Genomic DNA, 21,390 nt, shown 5'->3' on the forward strand with positions numbered 1-21,390 from the left:
GACACCGATCCTGTAGAGGTTAACTATATATATCTTTGTCTGTCGTGACTACAACACAAGCATATTGAAACACCCACCAATATCCAGAAACTTTGCACAGACATTGAAGAGGAGTGAGACAACATTCTACAGGCCACAATCAACAGCCTGATCAACTCTATGCGAAGGAGATGTTTTGCGCTGCATGAGGCGGTCACACCAGATACTGACTGGTTTTCTGATCCATGCCACTACCTTTTTTTTCATGTATCTGTGACCAACAGATTCAGATCTGTATTCAAAATCATGTGAAATCCACAGATTAGGGCCAAAGAAATGTATTTCAGTTGACTGATTTCCTTATTTGAACTGTAACTCAGTAAAATCTTTGAAATTGTTACATGTTATGTTTATATTTTTGTTCAGTGTAGTATTTTTTATTAAATATATTTATATGGGGCCATATAGCTGAACCAGCCTTTGGCAATACATGTAGACTGTGTTTAGACAGTTCTGATCTTTTTTTCAGTAATTTGTCTTTAGACCGATCAGATCAGCTCTGAAAAAAAGCTGACATGAAAAGATCTGAAGTGATTGGTCAAAAGACCAATTAGTGCACAGCTGACTTAAATTGTAAATATAGGAAAAGTTACTTGCCTGGTAATGTGCATGTATCTTTCTTGGAATGTTCTCAAACCACTACTGTCCATGATATCGGTGAGGGGCGTAATGTGGTACGGACTCCGCATTTGGACCATTGGGGTGATGCAAAAGGCCTCCAGATCACAAGACATTATTCTGAAATACTGATGCATGGGGTATGCCATTTTGATTCCCAGTTACATTGTTTTTCATTTTGCACCAAATAAACATTTTTTAAGCAATAATAGGACCAAAGCGTAGTTGACATTGTTTAAGGGATCTACAGTATCAGTGAAGACCACCTCCTCCAGTGCAATAGGATAAACCATATCTCTCTCTACAGAAGAGAGAATCATGTCTAAACCAATTTACGATGGGACGAAATGCTAGCCTGGAAATAAAATTTCATGTTTGGTACGAATAGACCTGTTTTTCACTATTTGTAAATGTATCAATTTTATCCGGGATCGTTTACTTTGCCATACACATTTTGAAACCGCACTATGAATTTTATTCCAATAGTCAGAGGTGGGAGCCATGGGAAGCATTGAACTACAGACATTTAGTCGTGGCAATATGTTCATTTTGAAAATTGATATCCGGCCAGTTAAAGCAACAGCGATATTATTTCAATTATTGAGGTCGGGTTGAATTGGTTTGCGCGTTCTGGCAATGATTTTATCTATAAGGAAGGAAATACAGTTGAAGTCGGAAGTTTACATACACCTTAGCCAAATACATTTAAACTCAGTTTTTCACAATTCCTAACATTTAATCTGAGTAAAAATTCCCTGTTTTAGGTCAGTTAGGATTATCACTTTATTTTAAAGAATGTGAAATGTCAGAATAATAGAAGAGAGAATGATTTACTACAGCTTTTATTTCTTTCATCACATTCCCAGTGGGTCAGAAGTTTACATACGCTCAATTAGTATTTGGTAGCATTGCCTTTAAATTGTTTAACTTGGGTCAAACGTTTTGGGTAGCCTTCCACAAGCTTCCCACAATAAGTTGGGTGAATTTTGGCCCATTCCTCCGGACAGAGCTGGTGTAACTGAGTCAGGTTTGTAGGCCTCCTTGCTCACACACGCTTTTTCAGTTCTGCCCACAAATGTTCTATAGGATTGAGGTCAGAGCTTTGTGATGGCCACTGCAATATCTGAGCAGCCTTTCAGGTTATGTCGATATAGGACTTGTTTTACTGTGGATATAGATACTTGTGTACCTGTTTCCTCCAGCATCTTCACATGGTCCTTTGCTGTTGTTTTGAGATTGAGTTGCACTTTTCGCACCAAAGTACGTTCATTACTAGGAGACCGAACGCGTCTCCTTCCTGAGCGGTATGATGGCTGCGTGGTCCCATGGTGTTTATACTTGCATACTATTGTTTGTACAGATGAACGTGGTACCTTCAGGCGTTTGTAAATCGCTCCCAAGTATGAACCAGACTTGTGGAGGTCTCCAATTTTTTCCTGAGGTTTTGGTTGATTTCTTTTGATTGTCCCATGATGTCAAGCAAAGAGGCACTGAGTTTGATGGTAGGCCTTGAAATACATCCACAGGTACACCAACAATTGACTCAAATTATGTCAATTAGCCTATCAGAAGCTTCTAAAGCCATGACATAATTTCTGGAATTTTTCCAAGCTGTTTAAAGGCACAGTTAACTTAGTGTATGTAAACTTCAGACCCAGTGAATTATAAGTGAAATAATCTGTCTGTAAACAATTGTTGGAAAAATGACTTGTGTCATGCACAAAGTAGATGTCCTAACCGACTTGCCAAAGCTATAGTTTGTTAACAAGAAATTTGTGGAGTGGTTGACAAATTAGTTTTAATGACTCCAACCTAAGTGTATGTAAACTTCCGACTTCAACTATATACTGTATCTACTCCCAAATACTTAAAATGGGAAACTATTGGGATTCCATAAGTAGAGATGGAGTCCTCCATCAAGGTATTGAGAGGCATTAGGGCTGATTTGGTTGTATTCATTTCATAATTTGAGTGATTGCGGTACATTGTCTAGAGATAGCAGTGTTGTAGTGCATCCGGTCTCGAGACCACACATTGAGTGTCTAGGTCTTGTCTTGGTGTCAGACACATTTGTACTGACTGTGTAACGGACAGTGAGGACTCGTAATTTCTTACCTAGAGTTACCTTTCTACTCCTACCAGTGGAGAAGAAAATTCACAATTCTCATCTTCCATTCAGTCAGCCATAAAACTGATTCAACAGGCCAAATATCCACACTCCGTTCTTGAAACATTAATATCTTGACGGTTCTGACTTAGAATATTTGGACAACTACAAATACCTAGGTGTCTGGTTAGACTGTAAACTCTCCTTCCAGACTCACATTAAGCATCTACAGTCCAAAATTAAATCTAGAATCAGCTTCCTATTTTGCAAAAAAGCACCCTTCACTCATGCTGCCACCACACCCCCGTAAAACTGACTGTCCTACCGATCCTTGACTTCGGCGATGTCATTTACAAAATATCCTCCAACACTCTTCTCAGCAAATTGGATGCAGTCTATCACAGTGCCATCCGTTTTGTCACCAAAGACCCATATAGTACCCACCATTGCGACCTGTATGCTCTCTTTGGCTGGCCCTCGCTTCATATTCGTCGCCAAACCCACTGGCTCCAGGTCATCTGTAAGTCTTTGCTAGGTAAAGCCCCGCCTTATCTCAGCTCACTGGTCACCATAGCAGCACCCACCCATAGCACGCACTCCAGCAGGTATATTTCACTGGTCACCCCCAAAGCCAATTCCTCCTTCGGCCGCCTTTCTTTCCAGTTCTCTGCTTCCAATGACTGGAACGAACTGCAAAAATCTCTGAAGCTGGAGACTCATATCTCCCCCACTAGCTTCAGGCACAAGCTGTCAGAGCAGCTCATAGATCACTGCACCTGTACATAGCCCACTTGTTATTAGCCCATCCAACTACCTCATCCCCATACTGTTATCTATTTTACTTATTTTGCTCCTTTGCACCCCAGTATCTCTACTTGTACACTCATCTTCTGCACATCTATCACTCCAGTGTTTAATTGCTATATTGTCATTTTTTCGCCACTATGGCCTATTTATTGCCTTACCTCCGTTATCCTACCTCATTTGCACACACTGTATATATACTTTTTCTATTGTATTATTGACTGTATGTTTGTTTACTCCATGTGTAACTCTGTGTAACTCTGTGTAATTGTTTGCTTTGCTTTATCTTTATCTTTATCTCTTCATCACCTTTATTTAACCAGGTAGGCAAGTTGAGAACAAGTTCTCATTTACAATTGCGACCTGGCCAAGATAAAGCAAAGCAGTTCGAACATACAACGACACAGAGTTACACATGGAGTAAAACAACATACAGTCAATAATACAGTAGAAACAAGTCTATATACAATGTGAGCAAATGAGGTGAGATAAGGGAGGTAAAGGCAAAAAAAGGCCATGGTGGCAAAGTAAATACAATATAGCAAGTAAAACACTGGAATGGTAGATTTGCAGTGGAACAATGTGCAAAGTAGAAATAAAAATAATGGGGTGCAAAGGAGCAAAATAAATAAATTAAATAAAATAAATACAGTAGGGAAAGAGGTAGTTGTTTGGGCTAAATTATAGGTGGGCTATGTACAGGTGCAGTAATCTGAATGCCAAGAGTGTGCAAAGCTGTCATCAAGGGAAAGGGTGGCTACTTTGAAGAATCTCAGATATAAAATACATTTGGAATTGTTTAACACTTTTTTGGTAGGTAGCCTGGCAGGTAGCCTAGTGGTTAGAGCATTGGGCCAGTAAATGGAAGGTTGCTGGATTGAATCGCTGAGCTGATATGGTAAAAATCTGTCCTTCTTCCCCTGAACAGCAGTTAACCCACTGTTCCCTGGGTGCAGTGGATGTCAATTAAGGCAGCCCCCGCACCTCTCTGATTCAGATGTTGGGTTAAATGCAGAAGACACATTTCAGTTGGACAACTGACTAGGTATCCTCCTTTCCATGATTCCATATGTGTTATTTCATAGTTTTGATGTCTTCACTATTATTCTACAATGTTCTACTAAGTAAAAATAAAGAAAAACTCTGGAATGAATAGGTGTGTCCAAACTTTTGATTGGACCTTCCTTCTGCATATTTCCGTTAGGGAAGGCCTACTCTGTGAAGTTCGCATGTGCAATAACTCAATTTGCCTTTGCACTCCTTATAAACAGTGCATTTTTATTAATTTTTTTTGCAAAGGTTGAAGTCTACAAAACTTAGTCCGCTCTGTTCATAACATATTCTAGTTTTAGGAACAGAAAACTGTATTGAGATCAAATATTTAATTGATTAGAAGATTTGCAGAATGTAGGCCAAAATCCATCTCATTCCATCTTGTTCAATCTTCCTAAAATGTCCGCCAATGGGCTTCCTCTCTCTACCATATTTGGTAGTGAGTGGAAACGCCAACCTGATGCTTCACATTCATACATCCAGGGAAATATCTGTCTCATTGTTTGATCTGTGATGTTACTGAGCAGTGCGACCCCGTCTTTCAAAGATAATTCGTAAGAATCCAAGTAACTTCACAGATCTTCATTGTAAAGGGTTTAAACACTGTTTTCCATGCTTGTTCAATGAACCATAAACAATGAATGAACATGCACCTGTGGAACAGTTGTTAAGACACTAACAGTTTACAGAAGGTAGGCAATTAAGGTCACAGTTATGAAAACTTAGGACACTAAAGAGGCCTTTCTACTGACTCTGAAAAACACCAAAAGAAAGATGCCCAGGGTCCCTGCTCATCTGCGTGAACATGCCTTAGACATGCTGCAAGGAGGCATGAGGACTGCAAATATGGCCATGGCAATAAATTGCGACGTCCGTACTGTGAGACGCCTAAGACAGCCCTACAGGGAGACAGGACGGAAAGCTGATCGTCCTCGCAGTGGCAGACCACATGTAACAACACCTGCACAGGATCGGTACATCCGAACACACCTGGGGGACAGGTACAGGATGGCAACAACTACTGCCCGAGTTACAACTACTGCCCGAGTTACACCAGGAACGCACAATACCTCCATCAGTGCTCAGACTGTCCGCAATAGGCTGAGAGAGGCTGGACTGAGGGCTTGTAGGCCTGTTTTAAGGCAGGTGCTCACCAGACATAACCGGCAACAATATCGCCTATGGGCACAAACCCACCGTCGCTGGACCAGACAGGACTGGCAAAAAGTACTCTTCACTAACGAGTCGCGGTTTTGTCTCACCAGGAGTGATGGTCGGATTCGCGTTTATTGTCGAAGGAATGAACGTTACACCGAGGCCTGTACTCTGGAGCGGGATCGAATTGGAGGTGGAGGGTCCGTCAGTCTGGGGCGGCATGTCACCGCATCATCGGACTGAGCTTGTTGTCATTGCAGGCAATCTCAACGCTGTGCGTCATCCTGCCATGACCCTCCAGCATGACAATGGCACCAGCCATACTGCTCGTTCTGTGCATGATTTCCTGCAAGACAGGAATGTCAGTGTTCTGTTCATGGACAGCAAAGAGCCCGGATCTCAATCCCATTGAGCACGTCTGGGACCTGTTGGATCGGAGGGTTAGGGCTAGGGCCATTCCCCCCAGAAATGTCCAGGAACATGCAGGTGCCTTGGTGGAAGAGTGGGATAACATCTCACAGCAAGAACTAGCAAATCTGGTGCAGTCCATGAGGAGGAGATCCACTGTAGTACTTAATGCAGTTGGTGGCCACAACAGATACAGACTGTTACTTTTGATTTAAACCCCCCCTTTGTTCAGGGAAACATTATTCCATTTCTGTTAGCCACATGTCTGTGGAACTTGTTCAGTTCATGTCTCAGTTTTTGAATCTTGTTATGTTCATACAAATATTTCCACATTATACATTTTCTGAAAATAAACGCAGTTGAAAGTGAGAGGATGTTTCTTTTTTTGCTGCGTTTCTGTGCGTTTTCAAAACGTATCGGCTAAGTATCGACCAATCACAGGTCATGCTTAAATTACGTTTTGTACCACGTGACTACCGCTGCCATTTGACGTTGTCGCGGCAGAAGCGGGGAGAAAGGGCGAATTAGCGAAGCAGTGGAGGAAATATTTACGATTCCTGCTTTTTCCGGATGAGTTTTGTCACTCTATGCAATTTTAGTTTTGAATTATAAGAAAATACGCTTTACACAGCCATGCGGCGAAATAAGGCCGAAGTGGACGAATATATTTATTCAGTAGAGAGTTCCTCTCCTTCACTCAAAGAGGTGAGTCAAACCCGGCCCCAACTGGCTCTTCAGCCTGCGTATACTACCTAGCTAGCAACAGGCTAGGCTAAGCCAACTGCTACTGCCATCTTGGCCTGGCATTTAGCTACACCTAGCTGGTAGCTATTACAGGTAATAGTACATAACGCTTTTAACGTAGCTATCGAAATACTATTAATAGACTAATTTTGAAACAATAAGTAGCTAACGGATCATTTTGGCTAACTATCTTGGCTAACTAAAATGTGAACTGGGACACCTCAAGTTATTCCATCGCAAGGAACACTTCCTCGTTGAAAAGGCTGGCAGCAGGGCTGGCTAGCTTTTGAAACCTGTCCATCAGCTTGCTTTATGCCGGCTAACAAACTAACGTTATGGCTATGTCACTCTTCCTACGATCCGTTGGAAAAGAGCCATCATTACCTTTCTTACTTGATGTGTACATGGCTAACAATGTATACTTGAATGGATCCAGCTGGCTAACTAGCTACCATTTTTAGCTAACTAAAAATGTCATATGTATGTAATCTGTAACGTTAGCGATCTAGTTGTTATAACCAAGAGTGTAACCTTACTTTAAATTAGGCCTATATGATCTTCCCACAGAAACCAATTAAAGGATTTTTATTTGCTAAATTATACTTCGAGGCTAAGGAGTATGAACTTGCTAAAAGGTAAGCCCTGAACACAACCAACGCAGACATTGTTGACATTGATGACATTGAAGTGGGTAACAATGCCGTTTTTGTGTGTATTGTGATTCTATTCTGAATGCCTGGTCCCCTCTGTTAGACATGTATCCGCATATCTGAAGGTGGCGGAAAGAGACCCCAAAGCACACAAGTTCCTGGGCAAACTTTATGAGAGGGAAGGAGATATCAACAAGGCCATAGGATGTTACAAGGTTAGATCCTTCTCAGTTGCTCACTTACATACATACTACTGCTATAGTATCCTATTACCCTGTCCTTTAGGCTTTGGCAGTCATCCAGTTTGATATTTTTTATTTTTATTTCACCTTTATTTAACCAGGTAGGCAAGTTGAGAACAAGTTCTCATTTACAATTGCGACCTGGCCAACCTGGATATGATTTATTTGTTTTTGAACAAACAAATCTGCCAGTTGTGTGCGATTAGTGCTAGGGAATATATCAAATTAATGTTTTAGCGTGATATTCCAAATGCCTGTTTTGCAATAATTTTTTTAAATTCTCGTTTTTATGGGCCGTTTATGTCCGCTTGTTCTCGTGTCTTTTTGGTCTTGTCTCCTTCGCTCCTTCTGTGCTGTGTGCACCTTCCCATTTAAAACCAGTGATCTGTATATAATGACGACATGCTCATGTCTCTTCCCTAACAATGGGAGTTGTTTTCCCAAAGGAGGGAAGACCGATTTTGGACAGATTTTTGGCAAAAGTGAAACCTCTCTCTTTGCCTCTTTCTCTCTGTTTACACACACCAAGCCCCTGCCACTCACCACAGCAAAGATGAGAGATCACTTCTTCCTCTCTGACAAGTGGTTTGGTCCAACAGAAACAGTCATATGGACACAGAAACAGAGACATTATTTTACTGTAATAGTGAAGTTAACCTTTCTAATTATACCCCTTTTATGTCTCTACTCCTCAAATTGTGTGCAGAGCAGACACTACTAAAACAGGAGTATCAATGAACATTCATTCTGGAAAACGTTTGCTGTTTGTCGCGCATGGCATTGCAGGCCTGCTAGCAGCATTTTAGCCAGACTATTATGCTAACTATCGAATCTGTGTTTTATAAATGTGCAATAAGCATAGAACACAATTATATAAGGAATTGGCAACTCATTCTGATGCAGTTTTACTCCATACTGCCCAGCCCTATATGCAATGGGTGTTCACAGCTATCTGACGATGCTTTCTGGTCTTTAATTGTGTGTATGTGTGTCCGTGTGTCCATCCAGCGGTCTGTGGACCTGAACCCAGCCCAGAGGGACCTGGTTTTGAAGGTGGCTGAGCTGCTGGTCAGTAAGACCGAGAGAGACAACAGAGCAGAGTTCTGGGTGGAGAAAGCTGCCAAGCTGCTGCCTGGACACCTTGCTGTCTTCAACCTCAAGGTAAGAGCTCTAACACAGTATTGATTTCCTGTATTAAAATTATTTTTAGGTTGTTTAAAATGGTTTGCCTAACCTAAAATAGTGGGTCAAGGCTAAAGACTGACTGCATTGTGACTGGAGGAATGTTTACAAACTGTGGCACTGGGTTGACACATTATCGTCAGGAGTGCCTGTTGAGCTGGCAGCTGTTTAATGCATATGCCCTCCACACTGTCTCTCCCCTTAGGAGCAGTTGTTTAGCAGCAGATGGGCATGGGGGCTAGAAACAACTGTTTTAAAAGTCCTTGTTTTACTTAACTAACTCTCCCTCTAGGAGCACCTACTGAATCAACAGGGCCAACAGGGATGGAACCAGTTGTTTGACCTACTGCAGGCAGAGCTGGCTGTGAGGCCTGGCGATGCCCATATCAACATCAAGCTGGTTCAGTTGTTCTCCTCCGATGGCAGGCTGGAGGAGGCTGTCAAACACTGTCTGGCCACAGAGAAGAGAGGCCTGCTTAGATCTAGCTTGGACTGGTACTCTACTGTAGTACACACTCTACAGGTCAGCAGGATGCTCACAAAATACAATTATGTTCTTATGGAATTACATGTACGATGGTAAAGTGATGAATTGTGTGTTTCTCAGGAATCCCTAGCCCAGCCCAGTGTTTCGTCCAATGAGAAGATGAGGCAACATCGGCAGAGAGAGCTACTTTTGGCACACTGCAGCCTGCTGAGACTGACTCTGCAGGGGAAAGGACTGCAGCCTAGCATCCAGGCCCTCTGGAGGTGTGTTTGTTACATCCAGGCTAGGCAGGGACATGTGAATGCTGTACTAGTCTACCAACAGAGCTCCTTCATTAGAGCACCACTCTGTAGAGTCCTATTAGATTGTAGCACTGTGTGTGTGAGTATTTAACCCCATTTCTCTCTGTTTCTGTGTAGTTTTGACTGTGCGATGCAGGGCCTGAAGAGGGCAGAGGGCAGTGTAACAGATGATCTGTCTGGGGTCTATGTGGAGATGAGGGGACATCTGTACCTGCATGCTGGCACTCTGCTGCTGAAGATGGCTCAGGAGAGAGAACAGCAGTGGCGGGCTGTCATTGATCTGGCTGCTCTCTGCTATCTGCTGGCCTACCAGGTAACACACACACAAGCTAGAGGCTTTGTAGCAAATAACAGTCCCTGTGTATCCAACTTCTTGTTTTCATTCTTCCTACTTGTCATATTTAGGTCCCCAGGCCAAAGAGCAAGGTGTCTAAACGGGACCAGTCTCCTCCTCAGCCTCTGGAGCTGCTGGCTAGTGACAGAAAGAGCCAGGCTGGACACATGCTGCTCAACCTCAAGCCCGAGACACACACCTTTGTCAGAGAAGTGGTGGAGGCGTTTGGGAACCGTAGTGGTCAGGGCGCTTTGTTTGAGTTTTTGTTTGGGCCTCTGGCTCCGGTCGGGACTTCCTTCATTGGCAACGATGACATCCGCTCCATCAACACACAGGCTCCAGAGATATCTGACCTTACCAAATGGGATAACGGTATGATGCGTGTGTGTGGCTCTACACAACAGGAGCCCAGCTGATCTCACACATAAGATCTCTAACTTTTTTGTCTCTAGGCTCCATCCAGCTCCATGGTGGGGATCTCCAGCAGCTGTGTTGGCTGGGCCTCCAATGGTCTCTCTTGGCCCAGAGGCCTGCTCTGAGGGACTGGCTCAAACAGCTGTTCCCCAGGCTCAACCTGGAGACCTCCAAACTGGACACCAACACACCAGAGTCCATCTGCCTGCTAGACCTGGAGGTGGGCGTGGTTGCTCTACAGTATCTAGTCCTGAGTGTTTTAGTGCTCTTTGGGGTTGTTCCGGTTAGATTATTACAAAATAATTATAATTTTCGAATTCGGGTTAGATTATTTTTAACATTAAATGCACTATGCATTATGTGGGTTGAATGCTGTATCACAGAATAAAACAATTCATAAAAGTCCCATGATGGTAGTGACTGCCCATGACTGCTTATCACTTATTAACCATCATTTATTCACATTACTTTAATAAAATATTTCAGTTGTGTATATTACATTTGTTTTATTTGATTACTTTATTTCAAGTCATCTCATCTCTATAGAGCTGATGTCTGACAAAATCACTATTTTAGTAGTTCTTCGAAGTAAATAAGGAACACTTTTATGACTGCTGAATACCAACTATCAATCACTTAGATCGTGTATTTTCAGGTACTCCCTCATGAAGAAACTGCTCTCTTGGAATTACTTCTTGATCGCGCATTCTTCTTTCCCTTACCTAGCAGGTGTAAAAGAAACACACACCGACAACTAGCTGCACGATGGATTATGGTTATTGTAGTTAATTATCATGTTTTCTGCACTAAATTATGTAGAACATTGGCCTGTTGGAAACTACAACTCCATACCTCATCGCATCTCATTTTGAGCTAGATCTGATTTATCTCTAGAGAAACTGCAGCGCAATCTGCGCATTGAGATCAGAAAAAAAACCGTAACGAATTGGAATTCAAATAATTGAACGACATCGGTCAATTAGTTGTTTAAAAACAGGAAAATAACAAATATTGTTTATTCGCTCAGCACTAACAATATCTATGCTGTTCAGTTACGGCCTTATAACGATCTTAATACTGTCCTTCGTATCATATCATTGATGGTTTCCTTTTGCTTAATTTTTCATTCATACAATGACCTGTAATGCACTAAAAACTAATGCAAAGAACTTGTTTAGGTCCTTCTAACAATACACTGGGATGATTCCCTCCTGTCTAGGTGTTCCTGTGTGGGGTGGTGTGGTGCAGTCACACCCAGCTCCAGGAGAGGGCCAGGATCACTTCTACTGATCAACATGAGCCCCGCTGCCTGCCCCTGCCACTCCTCCACCGCCTCTTCACAGACAGACAGAGGGACTGGTGGGACGCAGTCTACAGGCTCATACACAAACGAGCAGCGTGAGTCACGATGGGTTATAATCTCTGTAGTTATGTGATAGTTGTCTGAAATCAAGTGTTTTACTACATTTTACATTCTAGTAATTTAGCAGACACTACTTTCCAGAGTGAGTGCATATATTTCAGCTTTTTTTTATACTGCCATGCTCTACCAACGGAGCCACACGGGACTACACATACAAGCTCTGTAAAAATGACCCAGCGGAGCCACACGGGATTACACAAACAAGCTCTGTAAAAATGACCCAGCGGAGCCACACGGGACTACACAAACAAGCTCTGTAAAAATGACCCAGCGGAGCCACACGGGACTACACAAACAAGCTCTGTAAAAATGACCCAGCGGAGCCACACGGGACTACACAAACAAGCTCTGTAAAAATGACCCAGCGGAGCCACACGGGACTACACAAACAAGCTCTGTAAAAATGACCCAGCGGAGCCACACGGGACTACACAAACAAGCTCTGTAAAAATGACCCAGCGGAGCCACACGGGACTACACATACAAGCTCTGTAAAAATGACCCAGCGGAGCCACACGGGACTACACAAACAAGCTCTGTAAAAATGACCCAGCGGAGCCACACGGGACTACACAAACAAGCTCTGTAAAAATGACCCAGCGGAGCCACACGGGACTACACAAACAAGCTCTGTAACAATGACCCAGCAAGGCCACACGAGACTACACAAACAAGCTCTGTAAAAATGACCCAGGCACCCACCCTTCCTCCTTCCTTCACTTGAACTGATCACTGATATTATATGTTGGTAACACTTGACACCCAGTGTCATAACACTGTCATGACATATACAGTTCCAGTCATAAGTTTGAACACACCTACTCATTCAAGGGTTTTTCTTTATTTAAATGTTTTTCTATGTTGTAGAATTATAGTGAAGACATAAACTATGAAGTAACACACATGGAATCATGTAGTAACCAAAAAAGTTGTTTGCGATTTTTTTCAAAGTAGCCACCCCTTGCCTTGATGACAGCTTTGTGTACTCTTGGCATTCATCCAGCTTCACCTGGGATGCTTTTCCAACAGTCTTGAAGGAGTTCCCACATATGCTGAGCACTTGTTGGCTGCTTTTCCTTCACTCTGCGATCCAAATCATCCCAAACCATCTCAATTGGGTTGAGGTCGGGTGGTTGTGGAGGCAAGGTCATCTGATGCAGCACCCCATCACTCTCCTTCTTGGTCAAATAGCCCTTACACAGCCTGGAGGTGTGTTGAGTCATTGTCCTGTTGAAAAACAAATGATAGTCCCAATAAGTGCAAACAGATGGGATTGCGTATCGCTGCAGGATGCTGTGGTAGCCATGCTGGTTAAGTGAGCCTTGAATTCTAAATAAATCACTGACCGTGTCACCAGCAAAGCACCATCACACCACCACCTCCATGCTTCACAGCGGGATCCACACATGCGGAGATCATCCTTTCACCTACTCTGCGTATCACAAAGACATGGCAGTTGGAACCAAAAATCGCATATTTGCACTCATCTGACCCAAGAACAGATTTCCATCAGTCTAATATCCATTGCTTGGCCCAAGCAAGCCTCTTCTTTTTATTGGTGTCCTTTGGTAGTGGTTTCTTTGCAGCAATTGACCATGAAGGCCTGATTTACACGGTCTCCTCTTAACAGTTGATGTTGAGATGTCTGTTGAACTGAAGCATTTATTTGGGCTGCAATTTCTGAGGCTGGTAACTAATGAACTTATCCTCTGCAGCAGAGGTAATTCTGGGTCTTCCTTTCCTGTGGCGGTCCTCATGAGAGCCAGTTTCATCATAGCGCTTGACGGTTTTTGCGACTGCACTTGAAGAAACTTTCAAAATTCTTGAAATTTTCCAGATTGACTACCTTCATGTCTTAAAGTAATGGACTGTTGTTTCTCTTTGCTTATTTGAGCTGTTCTTGCCATAATATGGACTTAGCCCTATTTGGTAAAAGACCATCTTCTGTATACCTTGTCACAACACAACTGATTGGTTAAAAAGCATGAAGAAGGAAATAAATTCCACAAATGAACTTTTAACAAGGCACACCTGTTAATTGAAATGCATTCCAGGTGACTACCCCATGTACAGTGCCTTGCGAAAGTATTCGGCCCCCTTGAACTTTGCGACCTTTTGCCACATTTCAGGCTTCAAACATAAAGATATAAAACTGTATTTTTTTGTGAAGAATCAACAACAAGTGGGACACAATCATGAAGTGGAACGACATTTATTGGATATTTCAACGTTTTTTAACAAATCAAAAACTGAATAATTGGGCGTGCAAAATTATTCAGCCCCTTTACTTTCAGTGCAGCAAACTCTCTCCAGAAGTTCAGTGAGGATCTCTGAATGATCCAATGTTGACCTAAAATGACTAATGATGATAAATACAATCCACCTGTGTGTAATCAAGTCTCCGTATAAATGCACCTGCACTGTGATAGTCTCAGAGGTCCATTAAAAGCGCAGAGAGCATCATGAAGAACAAGGAACACACCAGGCAGGTCTGAGATACTGTTGTGAAGAAGTTTAAAGCCGGATTTGGATACAAAAACATTTCCCAAGCTTTAAACATCCCAAGGAGCACTGTGCAAGCGATAATATTGAAATGGAAGGAGTATCAGACCACTGCAAATCTACCAAGACCTGGCCGTCCCTCTAAACTTTCAGCTCATACAAGGAGAAGACTGATCAGAGATGCAGCCAAGAGGCCCATGATCACACTGGATGAACTGCAGAGATCTACAGCTGAGGTGGGAGACTCTGTCCATAGGACAACAATCAGTCGTATATTGCACAAATCTGGCCTTTATGGAAGAGTGGCAAGAAGAAAGCCATTTCTTAAAGATATCCATAAAAAGTGTCGTTTAAAGTTTGCCACAAGCCACCTGGGAGACACACCAAACATGTGGAAGAAGGTGCTCTGGTCAGATGAAACCAAAATTGAACTTTTTGGCAACAATGCAAAACGTTATGTTTGGCGTAAAAGCAACACAGCTCATCACCCTGAACACACCATCCCCACTGTCAAACATGGTGGTGGCAGCATCATGGTTTGGGCCTGCTTTTCTTCAGCAGGGACAGGGAAGATGGTTAAAATTGATGGGAAGATGGATGGAGCCAAATACAGGACCATTCTGGAAGAAAACCTGATGGAGTCTGCAAAAACCTGAGACTGGGACGGAGATTTGTCTTCCAACAAGACAATGATCCAAAACATAAAGCAAAATCTACAATGGAATGGTTCAAAAATAAACATATCCAGGTGTTAGAATGGCCAAGTCAAAGTCCAGACCTGAATCCAATCGAGAATCTGTGGAAAGAACTGAAAACTGCTGTTCACAAATGCTCTCCATCCAACCTCACTGAGCTCGAGCTGTTTTGCAAGGAGGAATGGGAAAAAATGTCAGTCTCTTGATGTGCAAAACTGATAGAGACATACCCCAAGCGACTTACAGCTGTAATCGCAGCAAAAGGTGGCGCTACAAAGTATTAACTTAAGGGGGCTGAATAAGTTTGCACGCCCAATTTTTCAGTTTTTGATTTGTTAAAAAAAGTTTGAAATATCCAATAAATGTCGTTCCACTTCATGATTGTGTCCCACTTGTTGTTGATTCTTCACAAAAAAATACAGTTTTATATCTTTATGTTTGAAGCCTGAAATGTGGCAAAAGGTCGCAAAGTTCAAGGGGGCCGAATACTTTCGCAAGGCACTGTAGCTGATTGCGAGAATGGCAAGAGTGTGCAATGCTGTCATCAAGGCAAAAGGTGGCTACTTTGAAGAATCTGAAATATAAAATATATTTTGAATTGTTTAACGCGGTGTTCCATATGTGTTCTTTTATAGTTTTTTTGTCTTCACTATTCTACAATATAGAAAATAGTCAAAATAAAGAAAAACCCTTGAATAAGTAGGTGTCTAAACGTTTGACTGGTACTATATATCACATCTCAAATGTATTTATGTAGCCCTTCTTACATCAGCTAATATATCAAAGTGCTGTACAGAAACACAGCCTAAAACCCCAAACAGCAAGCAATGCAGGTGTAGAAGCACGGTGACTTGGAAAAACTCCCTAGAAAGGCCGAAACCTAGAGAGGAACCAGGCTATGAGCGGTGGCCAGTCCTCTTCTTGCTGTGCCGGGTGGAGATTATAACAGAATATGGCCAAGATGTTCAAATGTTCATAAATGACCAGCATGATCAAATAATAATAATCAGGGTAGTTGTCGAGGGTGCAACAAGTCAGCTCCTCAGGAGTAAATGTCAGTTGGCCTTTCATAGCTGATCATTGAGAGTATCTCTACCGCTCCTGCTGTCTCTAGAGAGTTGAAAACAGCAGGTCTGGGTGCTACGTAGCACGTCCGGTGAACAGGTCAGGGTTCCATAGCCGCAGGCAGAACCGTTTAAACTGGAGCAGCAGCACGGCCAGGTGGACTGGGGACAGCAAGGAGACATCATGCCAGGTAGTCCTGAGGCATGGTCCTAGGGCTCAAGTCCCCTGAGAGAGAGCAAGAGAGAATTAGAGAGCGCATACTTAAATTCACACAGGACACCGGATAAGACATGGGAAATACTCCAGATATAACAGACTGACCCTAGCCCCCTGACACATAAACTATTGCAGCATAAATACTGGAGGCTGAGACAGGAGGGGTCAGGAGACACTGTGGGCCCCATCCGATGATGGTTAAACAGCATGATCATTACACAGGTGCACCTTCTGCTGGGGACAATAAAAGGCCACTCTAAATGTGCAGTTTGGTCACACAACGCTACAGATGTCTCAAGTTTTGATGGAGCATGCAATTGGCATGCTGACTGCAGGAATGTCCACGAGTTGTTGCCAGATAATTTAATGTTCGTTTCGCTACCGTAAGTCACCTCCAACGTCGTCTTAGAGAATTTGGCAGTACGTCTAATCGATCTCACAACTGCAGACTACGTGTGACCACGCCAGCCGGGGACCTCCACATCTGGCTTCTTCACTTCTGAGACCAGTCACCCGGACAGCTGATGAAACTGAGTCTTTCTGTCTGTAATTAAGCCCTTTTGTGGGGGAAAACTCATTGTGATTGGCTGGGCCGGGCTCCCAAGTGGATGGGCCTATGCTCACCCATGGCTACGCCCCTACCCAGTCATGTGAAATCCAGAGATTAGGGCCTAATGAATTTATTTAGTTGAAAATGTTGCATTTTTATATTTTTGTTTTTTAGAGCTGTTGTGACATATTGCGTTATTTTTATGGCTGGTTATGACACCTACATAAGAGTATCTCAACCTTCCACACAAGGCAAAACATTCCATTACACTATAGCCAACTTGTCAACAGTATGAAATTCAACATATTAAATTATTTTAATTGTGCACACCTACCCCAATGCTCTGTTTCTGATGAATGGGATGAATGCAGTAGCATATTTTAGGAGCAGGACAGGACACCCTCTTTTTGACTGACAACCGACATAAGGGCATGTACGTGATAGGCCTATCTGGCTTATATGATTATGATGGTCATAATGCTTCATAACAGTGTCAATGCATTTTCTTAGTCCAAGTAATGTGACACAGGATGGTCACAATGCTTCATGACAGTGTCAATGCATTTTCTTAGTCCAAGTAATGTGACACAGGATGGTCACAATGCTTCATGACAGTGTCAATGCATTTTCTTAGTCCAAGTAATGTGACACAGGATGGTCATAATGCTTCATGACAGTGTCAATGCATTTTCTTAGTCCAAGTAATGTGACACAAAATGGTCACACTGCTTCATGACAGTGTCAATGCATTTTCTTAGTCCAAGTAATGTGACACAGGATGGTCACACTGCTTCATGACAGTGTCAATGCATTTTCTTAGTCCAAGTAATGTGACACAGGATGGTCATAATGCTTCATGACCGTGCCATAAAGTATATTTTCTACAAGTTATTTAAAATATGATGGGGGGGGAAACATGACTGCAAATAATTAATTTCAACAACAAAGGACATTAAAAAAAACTTTCAAACGAAAGGAAACTTCTTGGCAGGGAAAAAACACATTTGAGTAAATGTGGATTTTGACACTCCTATGTAGGTGTCATAACAGCCATAAAATAATGCAATATGTCACAACAGGTCTAAATGTACGGGTTATGACAGGTTATGACAATTTTTCAGCTTTTATGACATGGTTATGAAGTAAAGTGTTACCATAAGATCTGATTTAAGGTCAGTGTTAAAATGTAAAAGCCCAGGATGGAGAAGTCACGCTGACTGATGGCTCTGTGGTTAACATGACTATGGTTCTGCTTCTGTCTGCGGGCCTAGTATGTATAATACTCTCTGTGTATCTGTGTTTGTAGGCCTGGCATGTCAGCCAAACTGAGGATGACAGTTCAACATGGACTAAGCACCTTGCGAGCCGGAGAGAAACATGGCCTTCAACCAGCCCTGCCCATACACTGGGCCCAGCACCTCAGCTCAGCGGTACACACACCTCAGCCAGATGAGACACCTGCCTTTTTCTGTCACACACTACATTAGTGAACATGATATGTGCTAGGTGTCTGTCTGAAATGATTACCTCCGCATTTATTCAATAGTATTTATAACTTTGTATGATTATTATTTATAACTCTCAGACTAGCGAGAATATTCCACAAAATCCCTTTGGTAAAGTAAATTATGACTATATATAAAACAAAATAACTGAGAATGCAACACTGAATGAGGTGTCCTTAGTAAAAATTCATGGTTTTGAAGGAATTACATTTCTGCATGTAATTCCATTAAATCTGTTCTGATGTAATTCCCAGGGGTTTGGTGTGAACTCATACTGCGACCACGAGTACATAAGGCGGAGTGTCCACTACTGGAACGTGGTGCTCCCCCTGCTGGACAAGATCAAGAGGAGACGTGGCATCCCTGAACCCCTGGACCCCCTGTTCATACACTTCCCCTCTAGAGACATAGAGGTGAGCTACCACCACAGCTGCTTCTTTGACCAACACTGTTAGTCTGCTGAGTTAAAGCATTGGCATGTGTGTAGACTTTTGATATCAAATTGAATTTTATTGGTTACATGCGCCGAATCCAACAGGTGTAGACTTTACAGTGAAATGCGTACCTACGAGCCCATTCAAAGAAGTGCAGTGTTAAGACACATTTTGTTTAAATAAAAAGGGAAATAGTAACACAATAAAAACAATAACGAAGCTATATACAAGGAGTACCGAGTCAATGAGCAGCGGTACGAGGTAATTGAGGTAATACACTGTGTACACAGTACATGTAGGTCGGGTTAAAAGTGACTAGGCAATCAGGATCTATATTTGTATTTATTATGGGTCCCGGCAGCAGCTACTCTTCCTGGGGTCCAGCAAAATTAAGACTGTTTATACAATTTTCAAAACATTACAATACATTCACAAGACCGTGTGCCGTCAGGCCCCTAATCCACCACTACCACATATATACAGTACAAAATCCATGTGTACGTGTGTGTATGCTATCATATGTCTGCCTATGTTTGTGTTGCTTTATACCGTCCCCGCTGTTCCACAAGGTTTTTATCTGTTTTTTTAAATCTAATTTTACTGCTTGCATGAGTTACTTGATGTAGAATAGAGATCCATGTAGTCATGGCTCTATTTAGTATTGTGCTCCTTCCATAGTCTGGACTTAGGGACTGTGAAGAGACTACATGGATACTACACCTCTGGTGGCATGTCTTGTTTGGTATGCATGGGTGCCCGAGCTGTACTCCAGTAGTTCAAACAGACAGCTCGGTGCATTCAACATGTCAATACCTCCCATAAATACAAGCAGGGATTAATTCAATCTCTCCTCCACTTTCATACATACATAAACTCAGCAAAAAAGAAACGTCCTGTTTTCAGGACCCTGTCTTTCAAAGATAATTTGTCAAATCCAAGTAACTGCACAGATCCCCATTGTAAAGGGTTTAAACACTGTTTCCCATGCTTGTTCTATGAACCATAAACAATTAATGAACATGCACCTGTGGAACGGTCGTTAAGGCACTAACAGTTTACAGACGGTAGGCAATTAAGGTCACAGTTATGAAAACTTAGGACACTAAAGAGGCCCTTCTGCTGACTCTGAAACACACCAAAAGAAAGATGCCCAGGGTCCCTGCTCATCTGCGTGAACGTGCCTTAGGAATGCGGCAAGGAGGCATGAGGACTGCAGATGTAGCCAGGGCAATAAATAGCGATGTCCGTATTGTGAGACGCCTAAGACAGCACTACAGGGAGACAGGACGGACAGCTGATCGTCCTCGCAGTGGCAGACCACGTGTCACAACAACACCTGCACAGGATCGGTACATCTGAACATCACACCTGCGGATGGCAACAACAACTGCCCAAGTTACACCAGGAACGCACAATCCCTCCATCAGTGCTCAGACTGTCTGCAATAGGTTGAGAGAGGCTGGACTGAGGGCTTGTAGGCCTGTTGTAAGGCAGGCCCTCACCAGACATATCCGGCAACAATGTTGCCTATGGGCAGAAATCCACCGTCGCTGGACCAGACAGGACTGACAAAAGTGCTCTTCACTGACGAGTCGCAGTTTTGTCTTTATCGTCGAAGGAATGAGCGTAACACCGTTGGCCTGTACTCTGGAGTGAGATCGATTTGGAGGTGAGGGTCCGTCATACTCTGGGGCGGTGTGTCACAGCATCATCGGACTGAGCTTGTTGCCATTGCAGGGAAGACATCCTCCTCCCTCATGTGATATCCTTCCTGCAGGCTCATCCTGACATGACCCTCCAGCATGACAATGCCACCAGCCATACTACTCGTTCTGTGTGTGATTTCCTGCAAGACAGGAATGTCAGTGTTCTGCCATGTCCAGCGAAGAGCCCCGATCTCAACCCTGTTGAGCACGTCTGGGACCTGTTGGATCAGAGGGTGAAGTCTAGGGCCATTTCCCCCTAGAAATGTCCGGGAACTTGCAGGTACCTTGGTGGAAGAGTGGGGTAACATCTCACAGCAAGAACTGGCAAATCTGGTGCAGTCCATAAGGAGGAGCATTTTCTTGTTTGCTTATGGTCTTATACAGCTTGTTGAGTGCGGTCTTAGTGCCAGCATCGGTTTGTGGCGGTGAATACAACTAGGAAAAATACAGATTAATACTCTTGGTAAATAGTATGGTCTACAGCTTATCATGAGTTACACTAACTCAGGCGAGCAGAACATCGATACTTCCTTAATATTTGAGAATGCGCACCAGCTGTTGTTAATAAAGAAACGCACCACCACCGCCCTGGATCTGTCGTTCTGTACTGTCGATGAATTGACAAACCACGTAGCTTTTATATTATCTATATCCTTGTTCAGCTGTAGCTCCAAGAAGCATAGTATTTTACAGTTGTTGATAGGATAGTCTCGAACAGAGCTCGTCCAATTTTCTTTCCAGCGATTGCACATTCG

The 21,390-nt window shown here is 42.9% G+C and overlaps 1 protein-coding gene across 5 annotated transcripts in view; it reads left to right on the forward strand.

The window, feature by feature from the left end:
* The first annotated feature begins 6,641 nt into the window (after positions 1-6,641).
* Positions 6,642-21,390, forward strand: part of LOC110501703 (E3 SUMO-protein ligase RanBP2) — a 33,994-nt gene continuing 19,245 nt past the window's right edge. For 4 of the 5 annotated variants that reach the window (XM_090215895.1, XM_090215896.1, XM_090215897.1 and 1 more), the window contains exons 1-12: positions 6,642-6,889; positions 7,496-7,563; positions 7,682-7,793; positions 8,829-8,981; positions 9,295-9,525; positions 9,610-9,752; positions 9,909-10,104; positions 10,197-10,497; positions 10,578-10,759; positions 11,759-11,937; positions 18,297-18,420; positions 18,750-18,908. In XM_090215895.1, coding sequence (XP_090072021.1) covers positions 6,818-6,889; positions 7,496-7,563; positions 7,682-7,793; positions 8,829-8,981; positions 9,295-9,525; positions 9,610-9,752; positions 9,909-10,104; positions 10,197-10,497; positions 10,578-10,759; positions 11,759-11,937; positions 18,297-18,420; positions 18,750-18,908 — 1,920 coding nt within the window. In that variant the 5' untranslated portion in view covers positions 6,642-6,817. The remainder of the gene's footprint in view (positions 6,890-7,495; positions 7,564-7,681; positions 7,794-8,828; positions 8,982-9,294; positions 9,526-9,609; positions 9,753-9,908; positions 10,105-10,196; positions 10,498-10,577; positions 10,760-11,758; positions 11,938-18,296; positions 18,421-18,749; positions 18,909-21,390) is intronic. The other variant, XM_090215899.1, reaches the window with a different exon arrangement.

This window comes from Oncorhynchus mykiss, chromosome 22 (assembly GCF_057628025.1).
Source record: "Oncorhynchus mykiss isolate SJ-2025 chromosome 22, ASM5762802v1, whole genome shotgun sequence".
In the NCBI taxonomy this organism is placed as follows: Eukaryota; Metazoa; Chordata; class Actinopteri; order Salmoniformes; family Salmonidae; genus Oncorhynchus; species Oncorhynchus mykiss.